Genomic DNA, 24,996 nt, shown 5'->3' on the forward strand with positions numbered 1-24,996 from the left:
AAACAGCAGTGGTCTCAATACTGATCCCTGAGGGACACCACTGCACTTAATAATAATAATAATAATCCTTGCATTTGATATAGCGCTTTTCACGTCGGGAGGACGTCCCAAAGCGCTTCACAGAACACACTGTAAAGTGAATTGACTGTATATTTGTGGGCGAACGCGGCAGCCAATTGCGCACAGCAATGTCCCACAAACAGTCGTAGATTGAAAATGACCAATTTAATTATTGTTTTTATTATTGTTCTGTCCAGTCAGAAAAACAACCGTTCACTACTACTCTCTGACTTCTGTCTCCCAGACAGTTCTGTATCCACTGCCACTGTCCTTTAATACCGTGGGCTTCTAGATGCTTACAAGTCTCTTATGTGGCACTTTATCAAACGCCTTTTGAAAACCCATATAAACTACATCAACTGCACTACCTTCATCCACCCTCTCAGTTACTTCATCAAAAAAACTATCAGGTTTGTTCGACATGATTTACCTTTAACAAATCCATGGCTGTCTGTCCTTTATTAACCTATATTTTTCTAAGTTTTCCCACGACTGACGTTAGGATGACTGGCCTGTAGTACCCGGGTTTATCCTTCTGCCCTTTTTTGTACAGGGGAGTAACATTTCCAACCCTCCAGTCCTCTGGCACCACCCCAGGTGTCCAAGGAGGATTGAAAGATTGTGACCAGAGCCTCTGTTATTTCTACCCTTACTTTCCTCAGTAAGATAGGATGCATCCCATCTGGACCAGGAGACTTATCTTCCTTGAGCACCGACAACCTTTTTAGTACCTCCTCCCAGATTATTCTTATCTTATCCAATTTCTCTATCCTCTCCTCCAATACTGTGGCATTGGCTGCATTCTCTTCTTTTGTGAATACAGGTGCAAAGTACTCATTCATGCAAAGTTAGCCATGCCTTTGGCCTCCACAAGATTTCCTCTTTGGTCCCTAATTGAACCCTAACCTTTGACTAACCTTTTATTCTTTATATGCTTATAAAATACCTTAGGGTTCCCTTTTATGTTACCCACTAATCTTTTCTCAAACAATCTCTTTGCCCCTCTTATTTCCTTTTTCAGTTCTCCTCTGTACTTTCTATATTCTATTTGATTATCTTCTGTATTTTGGACCTGACATTTATCATAAGCCTCCTTTTTCTGTTTTATTTTAATCCCAATTTCCTTATTCATCCAGGGAGATTTGGATGCCCTACCTTTCCCCTTTATGGAATGTATTTGTTCTGCCCCCGAACTATGTCCTCCTTGAAGGCTTCCCATTGCTCATCAGCTGTTTTATCTGCCAATCTATCTTTCCAGTCTACCTTGGCTAGATACCTTTTTAACTCATTAAAATTAGCCCTCTTCCAGTTGAATATCTTCACCTTTGATTGCTCCTTGTCCCTTTCCATAAGTACTCTAAACCTAATGATGTTATTATCACTGTTGTCCAGATGCTACTGAAACCTGCTCCACTTCATTCCACTGAACTAGATCCAGCACTGCTCCCTTCCTCTTTGGGCTGGAAACATGCTGTACATTTCAGGAATCCTTTTCCCTCCTTGCCCTTTACACTGTTATTTTGCCAGTCTATGTTAGGATAATTGAAGTCCCCCATTATCACTTATGTTTCTGAAATCTGTTTGCAGATTTGCTCATCTATCTCCTTCCCACTATTTGGTGGTCTATAGCATACACCTAACACAGTAACAGCTCATTTTCTGCTCCTTAACTCTAACCAAATAGATTTTGTTTTTGGCACATCGTCCCTTTCCAGGGCTATAACTGTGCATTTACTTATATTGCCATTCCCCCATTCCTATTTTTCCTTCCCTATCCTTCCTGAATACATTGTGTCCAGGAATATTCAGCTCCCATTCCTGCCCTTGTTTGAGCCAGGTCTCCGTTGTTGCCACTACATCATAACCCCATGTGGCAACTTGAGCTGCAGCTCACCGAGCTTATTTGTCACACTCCGTGCATTTACGCACATGTACATAGACATTTGTATTGCGCCTTTCTTGTCGGGAGGATGTCTGGGGTGTTGAAACTTGTTTGTCTAACGTTACATCCTGATTCCCTTCCCTCTCAAAATTAGTTTAAACTAATTTTCCCACAGCACTAGTTAACCTCCCTGTGAGGACATTGGTCCCAGCCCTCTTCAGGTTTAAATCTTGTACAGGTCCTACCTGCCCCAGAACTGGTCCTAATGATCCAGGAACCTGAAGCCCTCCTTTCTGGACTATTTCTCCAGCCTCATGTGTTTGATCCTGCTGTTTTCATACTCACTTGCATGAGCAAATAGGACCTTTGAGGTCCTATTTTTAGCTTTTACCCTAGCTTCTGATACTCTCCCTGTAGGATCTCAGCCCTTGTCTTCCCACGTCATGGATCCCAACATGGACCACAACTTCTGGATGTTCCCCTTCCCCTTGGAGAATGTTTTGCACCTGTTCTGTGATGTCTTCAACCATGGCATAGGGAGGTAACAGACCGTGTGAGAGTCATGTCTTTGGTTGCAGACATGCCTGTCTACTCCTTTCACTGTTGTGACCCCAATGACAATTGCATTGACACACGTCCCTGTGCATTCATTTGCTTTTGATTCCCCTCCTCAGAAGTGTCATCACGCTCACTGATATTCAGTACAGAGAACCGGATTGTGAGTGCCACACTCTCAGGGGATTTCTGCACTGCCCATCCCTTCTTCCTACCATGCCAGGTGGTCACCCATTCACTCTCCTTCTGAACTCTCTGTGGCTGTGGGGTGATGACCTCCTGAAACGTTCGATCCATGAACTCTCCAGCCTCCCTTATGCTATGCAGTGGCTCCAGCCTCTCTTCAAGCTCAGAAATTCTGAGCTCAAGCTTGAGCAGCAGGAGGCACTTCCTACACACATGTGCTATATATTTCTATGATTATATGACTCTGTGCTGTATATTTCTATGATTATATAAGAACATAAAAACATAAAAATTAGGAGCAGGAGTAGGCCATTCGGCCCCTCGAGCTGCCCCTCCATTCATGGCTGATCTTCAGACCTAACTCTAATTACCTGCCCTGTCCCCATATCCCCTAATCCCTCTATTTTTTAAAAATCTATCAGTCTCAGCCTTGAAGATGTTCAGGGACTGAGCATCTACAGCCTTCTGGGGGAGTGAATTCCATAAATTCACTACCCTCTGAGTGAAGAAATGTTTCCTCAACTCTGTTCTAAAAGGCTGACCCTTAATTTTAAGACTGTGACCCCTGGTTATAGAGTCTCCTACCGGGGAAACAGACTCTCAGTGTCTACTTTATCAGTCCTTTAAGAATCTTATATGTTTCAATAAGATCTCCCCTAATTCTTCTGTACTCTAGAGAGTACAGCCCTATTTTATTCAGCCTATCCTCATAGGTCAGTCCCCTCATCCCAGGCACTAACTGAGTGAATCTACGCTGCACCCCCTCGAGGGCAAGTATGTCCTTTTATAAATAAGGAGGCCAGAACTGCCCACAATACTCTCAGTGCGGTCTCACCAAGGCCCTATACAGTTGCAGTCAGACTTCCCTACTCTTGTACTCTAAACCTTTTGCAATGAACACTAACATGCCGTTCGCCTTCTCAGTTGCTGCTGCACCTGCAAACTAACTTTTTGAGACTGATGTACAAGGACACCCAAATCCCTCTGCACACTAACACTATCTAATCTCTCCCCCTCTAGAAAATAATCTGTTTTTCTATTACGTAGGTGAATAACTTCACACTTCGCCACATTAAATTCCATCTGCCACCTACTCGCCCACTCCCCTATCTATATCCTGTTGCAATTTTTTTGCATCATCCTCAGAGCTTACTCTCCCACCGAGTTTAGTGTCATCCGCGAATTTAGATACGTTATTTTCAATGTCCTCGTCTGGATCATTGATGTAAATTGTAAATAGCTGAGGCCCAAGCACTGATCCTTGTGGCACTCCACTAGTCACATCCTGCCAATTCGAGAATGACCCGTTTATCCCTACTCTCTGTTTTCTACCCATTAGCCACTCTTCAATCCATGCTAATATGTTCCCATTAATCCCATGGGCCTTAACCTTGTGCAATAGCCTTTTGTGTGGCACTTTGTCAAATGCCTTTTTAAAATCTAAATATACTACATCTACTGGTTCACCCCTATCTAACCTGCAGATACATCTTCAAAAAACTCTAAAAGATTAGTTAAGCATGACTTCCCTTTTGTAAAGCCATGTTGACTCTGCCTAATCTTGTTATGGTTTTCCAGGAATCCCATAACGACATCTTTAATTAAGGACTCAAGAATTTTCCCTACCACTGATGTCAGACTAACTGGTCTATAGTTCCCCATCTTTTCTCTCCCAACCTTCTTAAATAGTGGTGTTACGTTTGCAATCTTCCAATCAATGGGAACCGTTCCAGAATCCAGAGAATTTTGGAAGATCAAAGACAAGCCATCCACTATCTCAGTAGCCACCTCTTTTAAAACCCGAGGATGTAGGCCATCAGGTCCAGGAGATTTATCAGTTTTAAGACCTGACAATTTACCTAAAACCATTTCTTTACTAATATTAATTCCCCAAGTTGCTCGCTAACATTGTCTTCTTGGTTCCCCTCTATTCTTGGTAGGTTTTCAGTATCTTCTAAGGTGAAGACAGTAGCAAAGTACTTGTTTAATGACTCTGCCATGTCTTTGTCCCCTACTGTAATTCCCCCCGTCTCTATCTGTAACGGACCCACATTTACCTTTGACAGCTTCTTCCTCTATACATTTATAAAAACTCTTACAGTCTGTCTTTATGTTCTTCGCTCGTTTGCCCTCATATTCCATTTTCTCCCTCTTAATCATTTTTTTGATTCTCCTTTGTTGATCCCTAAAGTTCTCCCAATGCTCGGGTTTACTACTCATCTTAGCTGTTTTATAGGCTTCTTCCTTTAACTTTATACTTTACCTAACTGCTCTAGTTAGCCACGGTTGGGCCACCTTTCCCATGGAGTTTTTATTCCTTAAAGGAATACCTGCTCGGTGGGAATTTTGCACTATCTCCTTAAACGTCTGCCATTGCTGGTCTACTGTCAAATCCTTAAATCTAATTTCCCAGTTTATTTTGGCTAAATCCTCTCTCATACCAGCAAAATTGGCTCTACTTAAATTTAAAACCTTTGCTTAAAGGACTTAACTACTTCTCTCTAACTTAATGCTAAATTCCATCGTATTATGATCACTTTGCCCTAGAGGAGCCTTCATTGCCAGTTTGCTGATCAGCTCTGCTTCATTACACAAAACAAGGTCTAATATGGCCTGTTCCCTGGTTGGCTCCTCAGCACACTGATCCAGATAATTATCCCTAATACATTCTATAAACTCCTCCTCTATCATATGACTCTGTGCTGTATATTTGTATGATTAGATGACTCCGTGCTGTATATTTGTATGATTAGACGACTCCGTGCTGTATGTTTCTATGATTAGACGACTCCGTGCTGTGTATTTCGGTGATTAGACGACTCTGTGCTGTGTATTTCGGTGATTAGACGACTCTGTGCTGTGTATTTCTGTGATTAGACGACTCTGTGCTGTGTATTTCTGTGATTAGACGACTCTGTGCTGTGTATTTCTGTGATTAGACGACTCTGTGCTGTGTAATTCTGTGATTAGACGACTCTGTGCTGTGTATTTCTGTGATTAGATGACTCTGTGCTGTGTATTTCTGTGATTAGATGACTCTGTGCTGTGTATTTCTGTGATTAGACAACTGTGCTGTGTATTTCTGTGATTAGACGACTCTGTGCTGTGTATTTCTGTGATTAGACAACTCTGTGCTGTGTATTTCTGTGATTAGACGACTCTGTGCTGTGTATTTCTGTGATTAGACGACTCTGTGCTGTGTATTTCTGTGATTAGATGACTCTGTGCTGTGTATTTCTGTGATTAGATGACTCTGTGCTGTGTATTTCTGTGATTAGACAACTCTGTGCTGTGTATTTCTGTGATTAGACGACTCTGTGCTGTGTATTTCTGTGATTAGACGACTCTGTGCTGTGTATTTCTGTGATTAGACGACTCTGTGCTGTGTATTTCTGTGATTAGACGACTCTGTGCTGTGTATTTCTGTGATTAGATGACTCTGTGCTGTGTATTTCTGTGATTAGATGACTCTGTGCTGTGTATTTCTGTGATTAGACGACTCTGTGCTGTGTATTTCTGTGATTAGATGACTCTGTGCTGTGTATTTCTGTGATTAGATGACTGTGCTGTGTATTTCTGTGATTAGATGACTCTGTGCTGTGTATTTCTGTGATTAGATGACTCTGTGCTGTGTATTTCTGTGACGCTGTGGACGGTACAGCTGTCAGTCTGTGTAGGCCCCGCCCCCCAGCCCAGGAGCGCGGTGCAAGCTGGGAACAGGACGCCGCCATTTTGTTGCGGCGGGAACCAGTGAGTCTGACATCGTCGGTCCGCTCGATCGCCGCCTCCCCCTCCCTCACCGCCCGGCACCCGCAGCGCCTCAAACCCGGGCACCCGGTCCCGCCGGCCCGTGCAGCGGACAGCGCCCGGTTCTCGGCCCCGTACAGCCTCAGCGGACAGGTACCTCAGGCCGGACACCGCTCTCGCGGCCTCGCCACACACCACCCCCGCCTCCCCCCACCCCCCAGGCAGCATGGGCAGGAAGAAGAAGAAGCAGATGAAGCCGTGGTGTTGGTATCCTTACTGCGCTTGGCGTGTGCGGGGAGAGAGGGGGAGCCGCGTGGCTCAGGTTCGGGCGCCATTAGCAGCGGCCAGGCCACGGAGACAAAGGCCGCGCCTCCTCCCCCCGCCGCGCCGCCGCTTGGCGCCGGGAGGGTTAGCGGGGGAAAGCGGCTCAACCTCCTTACCGTCATCGTCGCGAAGTGTTAGTGATTTGAATGACCGGGCAAAGCGAGAGGGACCGCGAGGGGAGGGGGGGCCCGAGCCCCGGCCGCTGGGTTTATCCCCCGACTGGGCCTTAAAATGGCGTCGGCGGTCGGTCGGCTCCTCCGGAGAGTGTCATCCTCGGGTCCCCGACCTCTGTCCTGGGCAGATCTGCCGCCTCACCTCGTGCACATGTCGCCAAGGCTTCAAATCATTGCAACGCTTTTATTTCGCACAGCGCCTTCACCACATCATCATCATCATAATAAGGGGAAAAAATCCAACGCCTTAACCACGTTGTCTCAAAGCGCTTCTTGAGACAATATTGTAAAGTGGAGTGATTTGTGTGTTTACTGGGAGCAATAATGTCTAATATGGGAGCAGAAGGGAGTGTTTTTTAAAAGAATGTTAATATCGAGGTTTAAGAAAACAATTCTGGGAGGCTTTTGCTTTTCATTTTTCTTTTAATGTTCAAAATAATAGTTTGGTATAAATTAAGAAGATGATTTTGTTTGTAAAAGATTGCACCACTTCTTGTGAAGATTAGTCTGAAACGACTTTGTTTTGACTGCTGGAGCCTAGATCCTGGGGTGTTTGTTTCCTGCTGATGGTAGTAAAACAATTGGGTCAGTGTGTCTTTGTTTTCAAGTGTAAATGAAGAAGAGATTGCAGGTGTTACTTCCTTGATCACGCTGTTCAGGTACTGCAACAGAGACTTTGATGACGAGAAAATTCTTATCCAGCACCAGAAGGCAAAACATTTCAAATGTCACATTTGTCACAAAAAGCTGTACACTGGCCCCGGTCTAGCGATTCATTGTATGCAGGTAAGCTCTCTTTCAGTATCTTCTAAGAAAAAATGTTTATGGATATGATTGCAGAGCAGCCCTGATGATGTGGCTGTAGCTTACAAGCCAGAACATCACAAGCTTGAAGTACAGTCTAAGTTCGTTGGTGTCATTTGGGGTTGCAATAGGAGCCTAAATTGGCCCCGGCATTCCCGAGTTTGGCAGTACAAGCAAAGAGCAGTAAACACCTTCAGGAGGGGTGAGCAGTGTTGTCCTGCAATTGGCTGCCAGGCAACGTTGACCGTTGAAACAGTATCTTCACCAATCCATCAAGTAGTTGCAAAAGGAAATGTGTACAGAGTCAGGTGCAGCACTGAGTCCCAACGTGCATCAAAAAGAGAAAGCCGTCTCCCAGTGGAGATAAGTAACTATCCAGTGAGTAACCTCGCTGTGCACACTTGGAGCTTTAAGATTAGATCCTGGGCAGTTACCTCTGACTATAATAGTCACTTTATTTATGGAGCATTTAGTTCAGCATTATCTAAAGTAATGAGTGTAGATTATTCTAACTTGTTGGTGAATGCTGTCAATCTATTGTCCGATTTATGAAGATGTTCTACTTTTATCCATGTATATCTGTGTTCTGTGTTTTTTAAAATCTGATCTACAGTCACTGGAATGCTATGGTTTTATTTTTACCAGTTTTAAATTGAAAATTGTATAATAATAATTCTTATGTTTCGTATAGCGCCTTATTATGTCGTTGAGACGTCTCAAAGCGTATCACGGAATATATTGTAAAGTGTAGTGACTAAATTGCGAACACTCCTGGAAAGCAATCCACAAACCGACTAACAAACGGGTTCCTACTTACTGCTAGGTAAACAGAGGTGTGTGGAGTAAGGAAACTTGCCCAAAGTTTCGCCCTGCCCGGGAATCAAACCCAGGTCTCTCACTTGCAAGGGGAGTACTCCCAACCACTGAGCTAGCTACAAGATGGCCCTCATCTCCAAAACCTTCCTTGGTCTTTCCCCCTACCTCTGGCTGCTTCCCTTACTTTGAGCACCTCACCCTCTTCCATCCCTCTCTCCCACTGAAAATCCTCCTGGTCTACCGCCCCCCCCTAAGCACCCCGGCTCCTTCCTTTCTGACATCTCTATTCTCTATTCACACTTCCCTGTCTCGCTCTGCTCCAAATGCCTGCTCATAATGGATGATTTCAACCTCCACCTAAACTCTCCTTGCTCCACTTCTTCTTCACTGCCCTCCTCTCCTCCCTAGAACTTCACCCTTCACATAAATTGACTGACCCACAACCGTGGCCATGCCCTCGACCTCGTCGTCACCCTCTGACATTTCTGACCTTAGCATAGTGGACAAGGCCATCTCGGACCACTTCCTCATCTCTCCTCTCACATCCCTCTTTCCTCCACCAAGCCCTCTACCGCCTCTGAAAAAGGCAACCCCCGATACCTTCACAAAGGCCCTCACATCCTATCCTATCCCTCTGGCCTTCCACCTGCAGAGATCCTGAAGCAGCCGTTCAGCTGCTCCATGATCGCCTCTCCTCCACCTTCAACTCCCTTGTCCCTCTGAAATCCAGGACCATATCCAAACCCACCCCGTGGTATAACAATCATCTCTGCTCCCTAAAAACCCAAACCCGGCTGCTCGAGCGCAGGTGGCAGAAAACTGGCCTGTCAGTTCACCACCAACTGTGGCTCGAGTATCCCCACAGCTACTGCCTTTCTTTGATGCGGAGTCAAAAAACAATCCCAAAGTCTTTTTTTCCACCATCCGCTACATCCTCCATGCACCCCCTCAGGCCTCCTCAATCTTCACATCCAATGCCAAGTGCGAGGAGGTCATGGACTACTTTTCATCCAAAATACATAACATCCGTCAGGCAGCCTCATCCTCCTGCCTCTTGTCACTCACCACCCCCTCTCCATCTCCCTCACCCGCTCCTACCATGACCCCCATCTTACATTCCTTCCTCCCCATCTCTCCTTCCTCACTCTCACCCACCATCACCTCAACGAAACCCACCACCTGCTGCCTTGACACCCTCCCCACCAACTTGCTGGTCACCCAGTTCCCCCTCCTCTGCCCACTACTGTCTGATGTCATCATCCAGTCCCTCTCCTCTGGATCAGTCCCTGCCTCCCTCAAAACTGTTGTCATCAGCCCCCTCCTCAAAAAACCTTCCCTAGATCCCTCAAACCGTAGCCACTGACTCCCTATTTCAAACCTGCCCTTCCTCGCAAAAGTCCTAGAACGGGTTGCAAATCAACTCTGCGCACACCTCTCCTCCCACTCCCTCTTCGGACCCCTCCAGTCCGGTTTCTGCCCTGCCCACAGACTGCATGTGTGAAAATCTCAAATGGCATCCTCTCTATCTGTGACCAGGGCTCCCTTTGCCTCCTTGTCCTCCTGGACCTCTCCACCGCTTTCGACACAGGTGATCACGTCATCCTCCTCCTCTGCCTTTCCTCTGTCATCCTCCTCCACCCCCTTTCCTCCGTCATCCACCTCAGTGAGACCGCACTCGCCTGGTCGAGTTCTACCTCACGAACCGCCAGTAGTACATCTGTACAAATGGCTTTTCCTCCCGCTCTCACCCGGTTACCTGCGGGGTACCCCAAGGATTTATCCTTGGCCCTCTCCTCTTTCTGACCTCACTTTGCGACCCCCAGTCCCCTGATGTTCTGTCAGCCTGCCTGTCAGATCTCAGGAGCTGGATGAGCGTTAATTTCCTTCAGCTGAATGTTGACTCTTTGGCTCTCTTCAACATGTAAAATCACATGGTTCTCACCTCCTCCACCTACCTGACCTCCTCCTAAAACTCTCCGAACTTGTACGCAACCTAGGCGTCAGGTTCGACCCCCAATTATCTTCCTCCCCCACATCCGTTCCCTCACCAGTGCCGCTTTCTTCCACCTCCGACGTATCGCCCGCCTCCGCCAATACCTAACTCCAAAAGCCGCTGAAACCCTGGTTCATGCCTTTGTCACCTCTTGGCTGGACTATTCAAATGCCCTTCTCGCCGGTCTCCCTTCCACTAGCATTCACAAAATCCAGGTCATCCAAAACTTTGCCGCCCGCATGCTTACCCGCACCAAACTCCACTCCCTGATTACCCCAGTCCTTGCCAGACTGCACTGGCTGCCTGTCCCAGGGAGGATCGACTTCAAGATCCTCACCCTAGTCTTCAAATCCCTCCACTCACCTGCATCCCCCTACCTCTCTGACCTCTCTCCTCACAACAGTGCCCGTTGCCTTCGCTCCACCGGATCTGCCCTCCTCCTTGTCCCCCGAATCGTCCGCTCCACCATCGGCGGCCGTGCCGTGCCTTCAGCCCCGAGGCTCTGGAACTCACTTCCTCTGCCTCGTCCCCTATCTTCCTATTATCAGGTCTCTGCTGAAGACCTTTCTTTTCGACTGCGCCTTTGGTCACCTTCCCCTCCCCTCCCCCTGGCTCAGCCCTGGGATCCGTCACTATGAAGCGCGCTGAGATGCTGTCCGGAGTGGAGGGCGCTATATAAATCCAAGTTGTTGTTGTTTTAGGTATCTGTTATTTCTTTCCTACTATTTTGCCTCTTGCATCAAAAACATTGAATCGAAATTTAAAACGTGATGTAAATTTTTATTCTGTTCTAACTGTGAATGTGAATAAACAGCGCTTTAGGATCAGAATGTTCCATGTCCTGATCAAGGAAACTTCAAGGTCTCTTGTGCTTTGGTTGAGATTACGTCCTTGAGGGATCATCTAGGATAACGGGGGATTTTAGGGCATGTTATAATAATAATAATGATAATCCTTGCATTTGATATAGTGCTTTTCATGTCTTCTAAACGTCTCAAAGTGCTTCACAGAATATGCTGTAAAGTGAATTGACTGTATATTTGTGGGCGTTTATCCACGTAAACCGGTGACATAGACCATCTTTTAACCTGCAAATTTAGTGATAAAATAGATGTTTAGGTGCAGGCTGTGGTCACTTAATCTTTTTCCTCTCCCCCACCCCACCCATTATATCTATTGGCATTTGCTGAATCATGCAGGTGCATATTGCATTTTGGCTTTGTTGTTGGAGATGAGAATTAGAGTAATTTGTTATGTTGCATTCTTTGCTAACCCGTATCCACGAGATGGAGCACCAGTGTGAGCGCCCTCATAGATTTTGACCTAATGTGTATGAGGAAGGTAGAATCCAAAATGTCTCCTGCTTTCTTGGTATAAGTATACAATGCTTTGTACACTACCAAAAATGTCCTCAGTTTTTATGTATTTGCCCCTTAGTATGTTCACTTTGGTTTTGCTGTGCATTGTATACCTTTCCCAGTAAGCGCATTGCTCTCACTTTGTGGGATCTGGTAAAGGAAAGTGGGTAATGTGTTTTAGTTTTAAACTTTTGGTGGTTTTAACTAGGCGTAACCATGATCCTCTGAAAATCACAGACATTCATATGGGCCTTACTTAAGTGTACTGCAGCAAGATTTGTATAGATTTGTTTGTCAGCAATTTATATGTGGAGAACGAGTCTGAAAAGGATATGCTCCACTACCAGAAGTGGCTGCCTGAGTGGCTTCCTGTCTGCACAGTGAGCCCCGCCTTTGTTTGTTGAAGTAAAACTGGCAGTAATGCTAAATTGCTCAAATTAGGAACCGAGTCCTTTTATGTCTAGTGATTAAAGGAACTAATATCAAATATCAAACAAAATAGTCTTTCTATCTTGAACAGAATGACACTTCAGTGTCTTAATCCAGGTACCAGCCCAAGTCGGCAACATAAAGATATTCTCAGTAATTCTTTCACGTGGCTTGTGAGCTGGTGTGGTAAATTTGTGCATTGGGTGTATATCCGATTAAGTGACAAGAAGTGCTCGGTTTGGTCAGACTAAAAATGGAAAACTTGCTTTTTGCTATTGTCGTTCGTAGTGAGGTACTTTTTATTGTGATACATTTAGAAAGGTGAGATCCTCTTTACTAACCAATTAACCCATTTGTAGGGGTGTAGTTTTGCTGGACCGAAGTATATATAAAATTATATATATATATAAAATATATATATATACACACAAAAAGTATGTGTTGGTGGGATGCATGAAATTCTAAGTGTGGTTTGGATGGGTTTCCACATGTGTCAAATCCCTGGATCTGGACCCACAATCCCCCCCTCCCCACACACACACACATGTGCGCTGGTGGTTGGGATCAGGCCAGGTTACATAACAGTTTATAATGTAAACTGACCTGGAATTCAGATTCACATTAAATACTCTAAATTTCAACTCCAGATATGTTTCTGTCTTGATTCTGTATGATGAGGATTCTCAATCAAAGATTTAGCTGCTACATTTTGGCTCCTGCTAGTTCACACTCAGAAAAGTTTGTTACCCAAAAGTAACTTCACTGGTTGGGGAATGCCCCTGATCCAAATGCTTTGTTTGTAACCTGTGTGATTTGTGGGAAATGGTGAGCAGAAGTATTTTTAAAGTTAAAAGAAAATGGCAATTTATCGATGGCCTCAAGTGAGTTTTGCTATGTGAATTGACAGCTCCAGCCTGCCTTTGTGTAGGTTGTGGCTATCAGTTTGTACTGAATCTGCTAGAGTGAGAAATTTGAGTTAATGGAGAAATGCTTCCAAAATAAAGCATCTGGCCTTGCTTTGTGGTGCAAACAATAACCTTTTAGAATTGAAGTTTCCTGCAGCTGAATCGCAGTGTAGTTCAGACAAGACACATTGTAGATTTACAATTCTACTATGGATCTGAGTCAAATAATGGAAGCTTGCTGATTCTCCCAAAGCCAGTCATCTGGCTCCCTCAGTCTCCTCATCCTCCTTGACCTCTTTGCTGCCTTTAAACTGTCGAGCATCTACGTGTTTCCTCTTGGTGACATCATCCTCAAACACCAACTCTATCTCTTTGCGTCAATCCTCGACTACAGACTGTCAGACATCAAGTTCTAGATGAGACCCTCCTAATTGGCTCCGGTCAGTCCCTCCACACCTCCGGCACTAGTAGTATCACTATCCATGGATGTACACTCCACCTTACTGAACCACTCCGGAACCATGGGATCTTGTTTGAAACTCAACTATCTTTTCTACCCCATATCCGTGTCACGATCAGCTCTGCCTTCCCCCACTTCCGCAACATCGCCCGGCTCCGCCACTCCTTCTCCACTCAGGCCACTGAAACCATCATCCACGCACTTATTACATCTAGCCTCGACTATGCCAACTCCCTGTTTGTCGGCCTTCCCAATTCTTCCTCCATAAGCTACGGATCATCCAGAATTCTGCAGTTCGTGTCCTCCCCCGCACCAGGCTCCGTGACCCTATCACCCCATGCTCGCCCGGCTCCCCATCCCCAGAGGATAGAGTTCAAAATCCTCGTCCTCGCCTTTAAAGCCTTCCACAACCTTGCTCCTTCCTACTTCTGTGTTCTGTTAACGCCATATCAACATGTTCATTCCCTCCGCTCAGCCTGCTCCATGTAGCCCGCCTGCCCTGCCATCGGGTTTTCAGCCTCCCTGCCCCCACCCTTCAGAAATCCACCCCACAGTTCCTTGCTCCTTCCCTTGCCTCCTTCAAGGTACGTCTCAAGAACCTCTTCTTCAGCCGCGCCTTTGGCCACTCTCCTACCCCTACCCTCCCTGCCCTTCACCTCTCCTGATCCCGAGCATGGGCTCCAAATCCTTGGCTGTCCAGCACCATGGAACATCCTCCCTACGTGAAAGGTGCTGTACGATTGTCATTGGTTGTTGTTGGATGTCATTTCAGCCACTGTGTGGCAGTGTAGCTTGGGATATTAGAGCTTTTTCCCTTCTGAACACTGCAGATTATTTTCCGTTGGTAGGTTCACAAGGAAACAATAGATGCCGTTCCAAATGCAATACCAGGAAGAACAGATATAGAATTAGAAATCTATGGAATGGAGGGCATTCCAGAAAAGGACATGGAAGAAAGGAGAAGATTGCTCGAACAAAAGACTCAAGGTACAGTACAAGTTTGGGTCATTACAGTGGCAATGCACCAATCTTGGGTGATGATAAAAGCATGAGCTGTGATTTAACATAAATTGATAGATGGGGTGGGTGTTGAGCCCTTGGTGGCTTTATTGGTTGAGAGTGGAGACTGTCCAAATTGCATTACTCTCACTGGAAAAGGATTTTTTTCTGTCATGATTCCAGTTTTTGCTCAATATCCAATGAATCATAGAAACAGTTTTAAGTTCAACAGTAGTCGTTGGGAACATTCAGCAGGTGAGGCAGCATCTATGGAGAAAGGAAAGTGAGTCAATGTTTTGGGTCCAGGACCCTTCGTTCGAACTGGTGCCATGTTGGGAGAGAAAGGCTTTTAAGGGCTAACAGAGAGAGGGGAGGCAGGGCAAGGAAGACAAAGGAGAAAATGGGGTAGAGGACATGGGATGATGTGTTAAAAGAGGTGTTGATGCAAAACAAAGGGGGGGAAGATTGCAGCAAAATAGGCAGACCAGAGGGAGAAAAGGTGTGTCTGGGACGAAGGTGATGTGGTAATGGTCACAGAAGAGGGGGAAGGGGGAGGTGATCTGTTATGGTCTGAAATTGTTGAAATCAATATTGAGGCCAGAGGGCTACAAGATCCCTAGCAAATAAAGAAGTGCTGTGGCTCATTGGAACAGCATAGGAGACCATGGATGGAGAGATCAGAGTTGATCTCCCACAGTGGGAGTTGAAGTGGCGCCACTGCCATTTGGTTGAGGCTAAGTGTTGGTCCTCATGGAACTGTACTCTATTTTGAACCACTGCCTACAATAGGGTAAAAGGTTGGTTTGGAGCATCTGTTGTATCTGATCGTGAAACTGGTCCTGTTGACTTTCCATCTGAGGCTTATTGTGGCGCAGATTGTTTGCAGAAAGTCTGACGAGTCTTTTTATCTTTTAGCTGAAAGTCAGAAGAAGAAGCAGAAAGATGATGATTCTGACGAGTTCGACGAGGAGGAAGCGGAGGCTGGAACGTCTTACCAGCAGCAGGGAATGCAACAACAGCAGGGCTTCGTACCCAGCATGAACCAGTCCAGCATGCACCCTGTGCCTGGTACACCAGGCATTCCTCCAGGTAACTGCCTGCCTTCCTCTTACCAAATTGGAGAATGTTTAGTGCACAGAAGGTCTATTCAACCATCGTGTCATTAGTGGTACTCTTTTCCTCCATGTGCAGATAGGGCGGGTTTACTCTGTGTTAGATTCCATGTTGGTAAATGTGATTTTGATTTGAACTTTTCTATAAGATTCTCCCACAATATATAGAGTCAATTCATATTACAGTATTTGTTTTTATTTCACTTTACAGTGTATTCTGTGAAGCACTTTGAGACGTCTGGAAGACGTGATAAGGTGCTCTGTCAAATGCAAGGATTATTATTATGATGATGTGTTGCCTTTTAGTAAATGTGTTGGGATGTGGCTTGCTATGTTATCTTTTCAGTGTTATGTTTGCCACGCCTTTACTTATTTTGATTTCTTTACAGGAATGCCACCAGTGGTGCCCGGTGTCCCACCCATGATGCCAGGCATGCCACCGGGAATGCCAGGGATGCCTCCTGGGTACGTTTTTGTCGAGTTGTATTTGCCATTCTCAATGTGGTTTATGTTCAAATTTGTTAAATGTTGTTAAAAAATGGACATTGTTTTAAAGCAGTCATGGCTGCCGAGACATTGCCTTACTGCCGTGGTGGTCAAACCTTTTTGATTGGCCAACAAAATAATCATATAAATAACAAAATAGCACAGATTTATGCCGTGAACCAAGAAATATTCAATTGAGAAACGTTTGTTTTGTTGGCCAACCAAAGAGGTTGCGTGCTGTACTCGCAGGTTAGAAATATTTTTGAATGGATTTCTCAATTGACATTTAGGGTTTCTTATCAAAATTGCCTTTAAATTTGTAGCTAATTGATAACAATGCATCCTATTTTATAAATCTTGTCGTTTTCAGAAAATGTGACCTTTGCCTCTTGTTCACAGAATGATGCCCATGGGTGGAATGATGCCCCCGGGACCTGGAATGCCACCTATGATGCCAGGCATGCCCCCTGGTGGGTATTTCAAAATAATTGGCAACAACATAGGTCTGTATAGCAGCAAATAGGAATTGTAACCATGTGTGCTATTTAACATGATGCAAAAATGTATTGCTGAGTAAAAGCAACATAGCCTTCCCCCATCACTCAAAAAATCTTCCATTTCACGTGCTTAACATGAGCATGTGGTAGCCAATATTAAACTTTTCATTTCCTTCATTTTATTCAGAAACTTTTCCCTAACTTTTGAATGCTCTTGAGTTTATTTTCTTTGCAATGTTGACTAATATTGAAAAGGGTCAGATTGCAAAGAGACGTTGCTTTTGTTCTTCAAAACAGTTGCTCAGGTGGTGATGCTTGTATTTTTATAATTACAATTATTCAATGTGAAATTAGAGTAATTATTGTGAAATAAGGTGCAATATTTTGTAGGCAATATAAAGCTAAGCATTAATGATTCCTTAACAACAACAAAATTACATTTATAGAGCGCCTTTCATGTCGGGAGGAAGTCCCAAAGCGCTGAACAGTCAGGTGTCGGTTTCCGAGCATGGAGGAGGGGTGGTGCAGGGGTGAGGGAAGGCAGAGAGGTGGGAGGGAGAACAAAGGTACGGTCGAAGAGAAAGGTCTTGAAGGATGCGAGTGAGGAAGCGAGGCAAAGGGACTGGGATGAAATTCCAGAGTGTGGGGGCAGAGAAGCTGAAAGCCTGGCCACCGATGGACGGGCAAGAGACATGGAGCAGGCTGGAGCCTGATGAGTGGAGGGAGAGGGCAGTTAGCAAGTAGGGAGTTAGCAAGTCAGAGAGGTAGGAGGGGGCAAGGCCATGGATGGCCTTAAAGGTGAGGATGAGGAACTCGAACTTGAACTTAATATTTAAATGATTGCATGCTATAATATGTTTAAATGTTTGCTCATCCCAGAGATGCCTGTGAGCCGGTACAGGCTTGATGGGTCGAATAGCTGCCTTCTGCGCTGTCGATTTCAATTTCTAAGCTACAAAATACTTTTGGTTAGCTAGGTTTCAGACACGTGTGGAAAACCATCACCATGATTGAGTATCCAAACCTCACATAAACAGATACACACAGGAATGCCACTTATACTTGGAAATATTCCTGCGTCTCTCTCCCTGGATGCATTCATCCCGCTTACCTAGTTCCAGAGAGTACTGATGCAGGTTGGCGACAGCCAAGTTTGCGGAAGCCCGAGTGTGTGTTGGTAATTGCTAGTGTTTAACCAGTTAAAACGGCATAGTTTGCCATTGAGGGCACTATTCAGCAAGCTTCATCCTGCTTTCCAGCTAGGACCACACTACCTGTGAATCCTTGCCTCCAATCTACCCCTCCCAAGCCCTGCTGACATGGCTGCTGGTCTATCATCAGCAGTACCTTGGGATACTGTGGACTCGGCTAGCTCAGGAACAGGACTATACAATATTTTAAAAGGGAAATTCTAAGTGTTAATGAGGAGAAGAAGGAACTGGTCAGATTTCCAAACAGACACCGACTGTTTAATCTTTCTTGTTCTAAGGGATATTTCTGCAAAGCTTGTATTGATGTTCATTCATCTGTATAATTCTTTTTGTCTTGCGTTGGACGGGCCATTTGGCTTAATGATTGGCTTCCCTGTAAGCATCCTGCAGGGACCAAGCAGAATATGTTTAATGGATGAGCTCAAAGATAACCCAAATCCACTTTATTTGCTAAACTCGTGGAATCCTGCAGCTCAGTGGTTAGAGCACTTGCCTCGCAAGCGAGAGACCTGAATTCAATTCCTGGCAGGGCAAAACCTTGGACAAATTTCCTTACTCCACACGCCTGATAATAATCCCTCAAAACAAAATAATAAATTGGTCACTTCAATCCACGACTGTTTGTGGAACACTGCTGTGCACAATTGGCTGGCGCGTTTCGTACTGGTGTATGGTTTCCTGGGTGCCAGTGATCCTCTGGTACTTATCACACTCAATCAAGGTGACCATTGTTATTGTTGGAGCCTGGGGGGGGGGTGAGGGTGGCCAGCTGTACCTGGTGTCACACACAGGATCAGTTCTTGCAGAGTGAGGCTGGGGGAGGTCCCGTAGTCTCATGAGATACATGAGGAGAAATGATTTCCATTGGTTGATGAGTTAGCAACTTGAGGACATCGATTTAAGATCACCAAAGACGAGGAGAGGTTAGGAGAATTTTTTTTCTACAAAGGGCGCTAAATGACTGGCCAAACATGTTTGTTAGTTAAAGTTGAGTCCACACTAGCTTTTAAAAGGGAATTGAACAAATATTTGTGAAAAGGGCAGCAGAGTGAGGCTGAATGGGTGGCTCTTTCAGAGGGTGGCACAAGGGCAATGAGCTAAATAGCCGTTCCTTAACTTAGCCCAGGGAGGCGGAGGCCAGCTGGACCCTCCTGACTTTATTACCAGAGCACTCCTTGTGTTTACTTCCTGGTACCAATTCATTTTTCATTTCACCTACACAGGACAGACGAGTTTCAAAGTGAATGCTTGCTGAGGGCAACCATTAAGTGCTTTGAGAGTGTTGCCAGCATTTCGTCACTAGCTTTCTTACTGGTTGGTAAAAACGGGTCAAGAAATATCAACGTAGGATTTATTAAAGCAACACTTTTTTCTTTAAATGAAAAAGTGGGTTTATTCTATAAATGTTCTGAACTTAAAGGAACAATGCCCATGTCCTGGGTCATGCCAATTCTAAATCTTCTCCATTTGCTCCTGTTATTATTCCCAATATTTGCTGGTGGGAGAGCACTGCTTCGGGACAGCACCAGATGTACAGCTAGTGCTCGGGGCTGCACTGTTGCCACTCGCTCCTTAAGTTGTCCTTCCAACCTCACTGCAGTTTCTCACTGCGTTTCACACTGGAAAGTGAGTTGTGTGGCCTCGGAGATCAAGCCTGCGTTCATCTCTCACCTCAATCCCCCGGTGCTATTTCTGGACAAGAGCATGATTACAGTAGTTTGGTGCTTTTCCTGGGGCCAGGCACCTCTTATCGCTTTGTCAGCAATGCCCAGCAGGCAGTGCTCAGAGCTGAGCTAATGGGTGGAATATTTACACAGTCCAGAGTGGGGAAGGGGCATTGTTCATCGGTCCTACTACATATTTTTTTTCAATTTCTGCACACGTGAGTGTGTTATTTGGTAATTTTATTTTGATACATGACTTGCACTGAACAGCGTGTGTGTTTTGGAGCCTGCTGGCTTTCCTCTCAACTTGAAAGGTGCTATGCAAACATAATTTTGTATTGTATCGCTGTTCCATTAAAATGGAATCTACAATTTTCAAACGAGTGCTTTCAGGCTGGTCTATGCTGTGCTGAGCTGACGTTTCTCTTTTGCTCTTCCAGGTATGCCCCCCCCTGTACCACGCCCAGGGGGACCACCGATGACTCAGTCACAGCCTGTGAGTGCACCAGGTGTTCCCAGCAGAGCACCACCTCCAGGACTCAGTCCGCAGCCCCCTATTGCCAAACCACTCTTCCCCAGTGCTGGGCAAGTAAGTGAATGCTGATCATGGCTGTTTTACATCCTGGGAAAAACCGCTGCGGTTGAATTCCCATCTGTGCAGAATTTTATCTCTCAGGGCTTAAGAGTGGAAAAGGGATGCGTGGGAGTGGGGTGGAGAGCTGGTAATCGCGGTGTTTATCTAGAGACTCGCTGTTACTGTGCAATGTGTTTCTCGGCTCTGGCCCTCTCAGTCATGCCGAGTGCGGGCTGCTCTACAAAAGGATTTTCACTGTCTGCTCTTTTTATGCTTCAGATGGGGACTCGTGTATCAAGCACATCTACTGCCTCTACTACAGCTTCATCCAATTCGACAAATCTCTCCACTTCCTCTAAACCTCTGTTTCCTAGCGCAGTTCAAGTACGCAGGCTGTCACCCTTCTCTTCTCGCGTAGCTTTAATTCACAGTTGCTTCACCCGGGCGGGCTTGCAGTAAAACTAGCTAGAGGCTTTGAAGTTGTGTGTGGGCTGTGGCGCTTTAATCAGTGCAGTGTGATGTACTACTGTGTAGAATTTGTGTGTATAATTCTAATTGCCTCTCTCTCCGAGGCAATTGCTGTAGCTTTAGCCAAATCTGAAGGTTTGCTGGTTTGTAATTCGGCTGCTTTTCTTTTTTATTTGGATTAATTTGAATATAGTCAGAATGTGAAATCTTGTAAACCTTCATAGCATGATACCTGCAGACCTGGCTTGTGCTCGTCAAGTGCCTGATCTAACTCTTGTCTCCCTGTCTTTCACCCGACAGAGCCAGCAGCCTGTGTCCGGCCCTGTGGGCACCGACTTCAAGCCACTGAACAGCACTCCCGCCACCACAGCGGAGCCCCCCAAGCCCACTTTCCCCGCGTACACCCAATCCACAGTTAGTGCCACCAGCACGGCCAACACCACTGTAGCCAAGCCGGCGGTGCCTGTGACCAGTAAGCCCGCAACACTGACCACAACTAGTGCAACCAGTAAGTTGATCCATCCCGACGAGGATATCTCGCTGGTAAGTCTCCCTCTTGTTTTTTCGAATATTAAAATAAATGCTTACTTTCTCTGTGTCTGAATTTAAACTTCAAGGATTATAATTTATTATAAACTGCACAGAAAATTCTTTGGTAAGCTCTCCTGTAGTTTAATCTGAGTGCGTGTGTAACACCTCTCTTCTTCCCCTCCCTGTGTTCAGGAGGAACGACGAGCCCAGTTTCCCAAATACCAGCGTAACATCCCCCGGCAAGGCCAGGCTCCTTTGGGGCCACCACCGGTTGGGCCGATGAGTGGCATGATGCCACCACAACAGGGGATGCCCCCCCAGCAACCAGCGATGAGACCTCCCATGCCTCCGCCAGGTAAATAACATAAGAAATGCTAGACAAAAAAGGACCAAGATACATCTGGTTCGCCTTCCACCTTCCTGGCAGTCGCATGCAGATATATCCCAAACTACCTCTGTACTATATTCCATAATGTTAGTTCCTAAAAGAGGAAATCATTTAATCTATGATTCAAAGAATCAACACTTATTGCTTCAACCGTCTCACCAATGATCTATACAGTGGCAGGATTATTTCGGCTTGCTATTGATTTTTTGATGCATTGGGTTTGTTTTACTCACTGACACAGCATTTTTGGGAGAGCTTCAGTTTATTGTCAGTCAGAGCCCCCAGGTCCTTTTCATTTTCCATACATATTATTTTCCTTCCATTCAATTAATAGTTCCTTCCAGGATTTTTTGAAGAACTTTTCTCCACAATGAATTTTATCTGCCCAGTTCCCGAGTATGTTCAAATCCTCATATAACCTATCTTGTTCAGCTTCGCAATCTACCACCTTCATTAGCTTGGTGCCATCTGAAAACTTAGCCACTGTGCTTGCCACTCCTAATTCCAGCTCATTTATAAAAATATTTAAATAAAAAGGTCCCAGACAGACCCTTGTGGAAAGGACCAAGGTCCATCTAGTTCGCCTTCCACCCTCCTGGCAGCCGCATGCAGATACGTCCTAAACTACCTATGTGCTATATCCCATAATGTTATTTCCTGAAAGAGAACTATTTAATCTGGTAACATTTTCCCGTCTGATGACGTTTCCTGTACCATCACCCTCTGGGTTCTTCCGGTCAATCAATTACATATCCATTGCAAATGCCTTTTGTCTTGTATCTTGTGAGGTGGAGGGGGAGACTGGCAGTTGCGGATTTATTTAGAACAGAAATGGAGACAACTTATCAACGTAATGAGCATTAGTCTATAAACAAAGTCAGTAGTGTTAGGTGGGATCTGTTCCGACGTGAGAGATATGGCAGCATTCACTGATAAACATTTACTCCGATCGAGCCTCACCTGTACAAGCAATGAGCAGAGCTGTGTCACTTAATTTGTATCTTAAGTTGCTGGTCTTCTCTTTCAGGCCAGTATGTGGGCCCTCCACAAGGCATGCCAGGCTACCTACCGGGTGGCATGCCTCCTTACGGACAGGGACCTCCGATGGTGCCTCCTTACCAGGGAGGACCTCCTCGGCCCCCGATGGGAATGTCAGGATTGAGGCCTCCTGTCATGTCGCAGGGGAGCCGTTACTGAAGCTGCTGTTACCTACGTCAATAGGTTTGGAGATTCAACCTTTTCTCAACTTGCTGTTAACTAGACAAGCTTCAGTGAATTTAAGTGACTTTAACAAAAACACGATAAACCTGCTAATGATGACCACAAAAAAAATAGCTGGCCGCGCCCGGGCTATGCTGTTCATGTTTTATCTGAGTAGAAAAGGAAAATGTACTCTTCGCACGTACATACACAATAAACAAAAGCAGGAGCCTTTTTTTTCTTCCCCCCTCCCTCCCCCCCCCCCCCCCCCCCCTGTAATTGCAATTCATGTTGTATAGCTTCTTTTCTCGTGTTTCATCTAGGTTTTTAGAACTGAAGTATAGTAAATATGGTTCGTTAAAAAATTGTGAAGGCGCTGGAGTTACATGACCATGCAGTACCATCTTAAAGGCAAGTTCTGTAAATTAAAATTGCTTCTGTTTAAAGAAAAAGCGAGGCCTTCGCAGCACTTTAGGTGCTGTTGGACTTCACTGTCCCCAACATAGTTTGGTGAGGGCTTCTGATGTCTTGTGTGCTGCAGCCCAACTACCTGTTCAGTTGAGTTTTTGATTATGTAACTTGTTTAATGTACTTCGTTCCCAACACATCGCAGGGTTTAACACCAATTTTGAACCTAAATAGGTCGTACTTGATTTCTTAATTTCTGTACCGTTGTAAAGTTCATTGTAATAAAACTTGATGGAAACTTTAATGTTGCTTTATTCATGACCAGCTGTGGACCACTGCCTCAAGGTTTGTACGACTGCATGTGCTGTTAGTTCATGCAAAAATAAAATGTAAACCTATTATTGGAGGGGTTTCTTTTGGTATGCTTTCAGAATGAACCAGCGTTCTACCTGCATGCTAAGTAACTATATTCATTGTTTGCATTTGTGGTGAGTTTAGGTCAGTAAAAATCACCCAACGACAAAGCTAGATATCTATTTATAAAGTGGAGTGGATGCATGGTTTATGGATGTGCAATGATCGATCACCCTAATATGTTGCTAAAACTGGAATTTATCTCTTCCTTCCTGTAGCCCTGCTTTGGGACAGGCTGAGGCTGAATCTTATTGCCCTCTCAGTCTGAGGCAAGTCAGATTTCATTTTATTCATTTCCAAGGGCTTTCACAGCTTTTTTACTGCTGTTGGATTTCTCTGTCCCCAAACTTGTAGCAAGTTTGGTGAAGGCCCTTCTTAAATCTATTGTTAGTATTCATGTAATGTGATTATATTAACTTCATAGCAAAGTGCTATTTGCTGGATATGGGTGTTGAAACATAGAATATTGCCCATTTTAGCTTGTAAAATATTGAGCTTATTTTTGTCCCCGTAAAATCTGCAGCTGGAATGCACCTTTTTTTTAAAAAAGGAAACCCGATTGAATTACCATTTTAAATTCTGTATTTATTTTTTAAACATTCCGGGATTAATTTTTTTTTAAACTCCCCCTCCTTTCCCAAAGATGTTTGGTTTTTACTTCTCCTTCTGCTACCAAGATGATTTATGATCATTATGGGAGCCTCCGAGGAGAGCTGTTTAACCGTGCAGCCAAGCTCCAATCCCATCCATGCGTCTGACCTTCCGAGCAGTGTTCTCTAGTTAGCAGTCATGAGTGAGAACCCTGTCTTGCTTTCTTATCTCCCATCCCTCTTTCTTCTCTGATTTCCCCTCTCTTCCCCCCCCCCCACCCCGATATAGGGCTTATTACTCAAGTGCTGCCTCACCAATAATTAATTCTGCACAGGCTGGGACCCTCCCCAAGCTGTATGGCAATGACTGACTTTAATGACTTGCTGTTTGCTTATGGTACCTTGTTTTAAAAACAAAACGATGTTCTAAATTCCTGTTGACCTGGTTGTGGGCCTTGTATCTGGCAAGTGGGACATTGCTTGGGTTACAGCAACATTTGTGCACCTTGATCAGATGTTAATGACGTCTAATTAATTCTGTGTACTTATTTCCTAGTTCATTATTTTTGGGGGCTTTAATTATAATGGAAATTAAGTCATTTGCAGGTAAGGTAGGTTTTTGTACCCACAATATACCAGCTAACAAAGTACAATTGAAAGTTAAAACTGTTCTGGTTGTTTAGTGCTGAAACCCATAGTTATACAGAAAGTGTTATTACTAGGATGATATTTGAGATTCTCCCATAATCAGAATGAGCTCTG

General features: G+C 44.9%; 1 protein-coding gene across 5 annotated transcripts; it reads left to right on the top strand.

Moving 5' to 3' along the window:
- The first annotated feature begins 6,394 nt into the window (after positions 1–6,394).
- On the top strand, positions 6,395–23,534 carry LOC103175406 (BUB3-interacting and GLEBS motif-containing protein ZNF207). 5 transcript variants are annotated; one of them, XM_042342489.1, is made up of 12 exons: positions 6,395–6,697; positions 7,587–7,713; positions 14,541–14,679; positions 15,607–15,780; positions 16,193–16,268; positions 16,689–16,792; positions 20,102–20,250; positions 20,515–20,619; positions 21,004–21,246; positions 21,427–21,589; positions 22,650–22,843; positions 23,146–23,534. In XM_042342489.1, the coding sequence occupies exons 1-11, from the start codon at positions 6,657–6,659 to the stop codon at positions 22,817–22,819; spliced, it is 1,491 nt and encodes a 496-aa protein (XP_042198423.1). In that variant the 5' UTR covers positions 6,395–6,656; the 3' UTR covers positions 22,820–22,843; positions 23,146–23,534. The 5 variants fall into 5 exon arrangements, with proteins under 5 accessions (XP_042198423.1, XP_007886617.1, XP_042198424.1 ...); XM_007888426.2 differs by having other exon boundaries at positions 6,396–6,697; positions 22,650–23,534; XM_042342490.1 differs by having other exon boundaries at positions 6,396–6,697; positions 16,689–16,759; positions 22,650–23,534.
- The last annotated feature ends 1,462 nt before the right edge of the window (positions 23,535–24,996 follow it).

This window comes from Callorhinchus milii, unplaced genomic scaffold (genome assembly GCF_018977255.1).
Source record: "Callorhinchus milii isolate IMCB2004 unplaced genomic scaffold, IMCB_Cmil_1.0 Scaffold20, whole genome shotgun sequence".
NCBI classification, from domain to species: Eukaryota; Metazoa; Chordata; class Chondrichthyes; order Chimaeriformes; family Callorhinchidae; genus Callorhinchus; species Callorhinchus milii.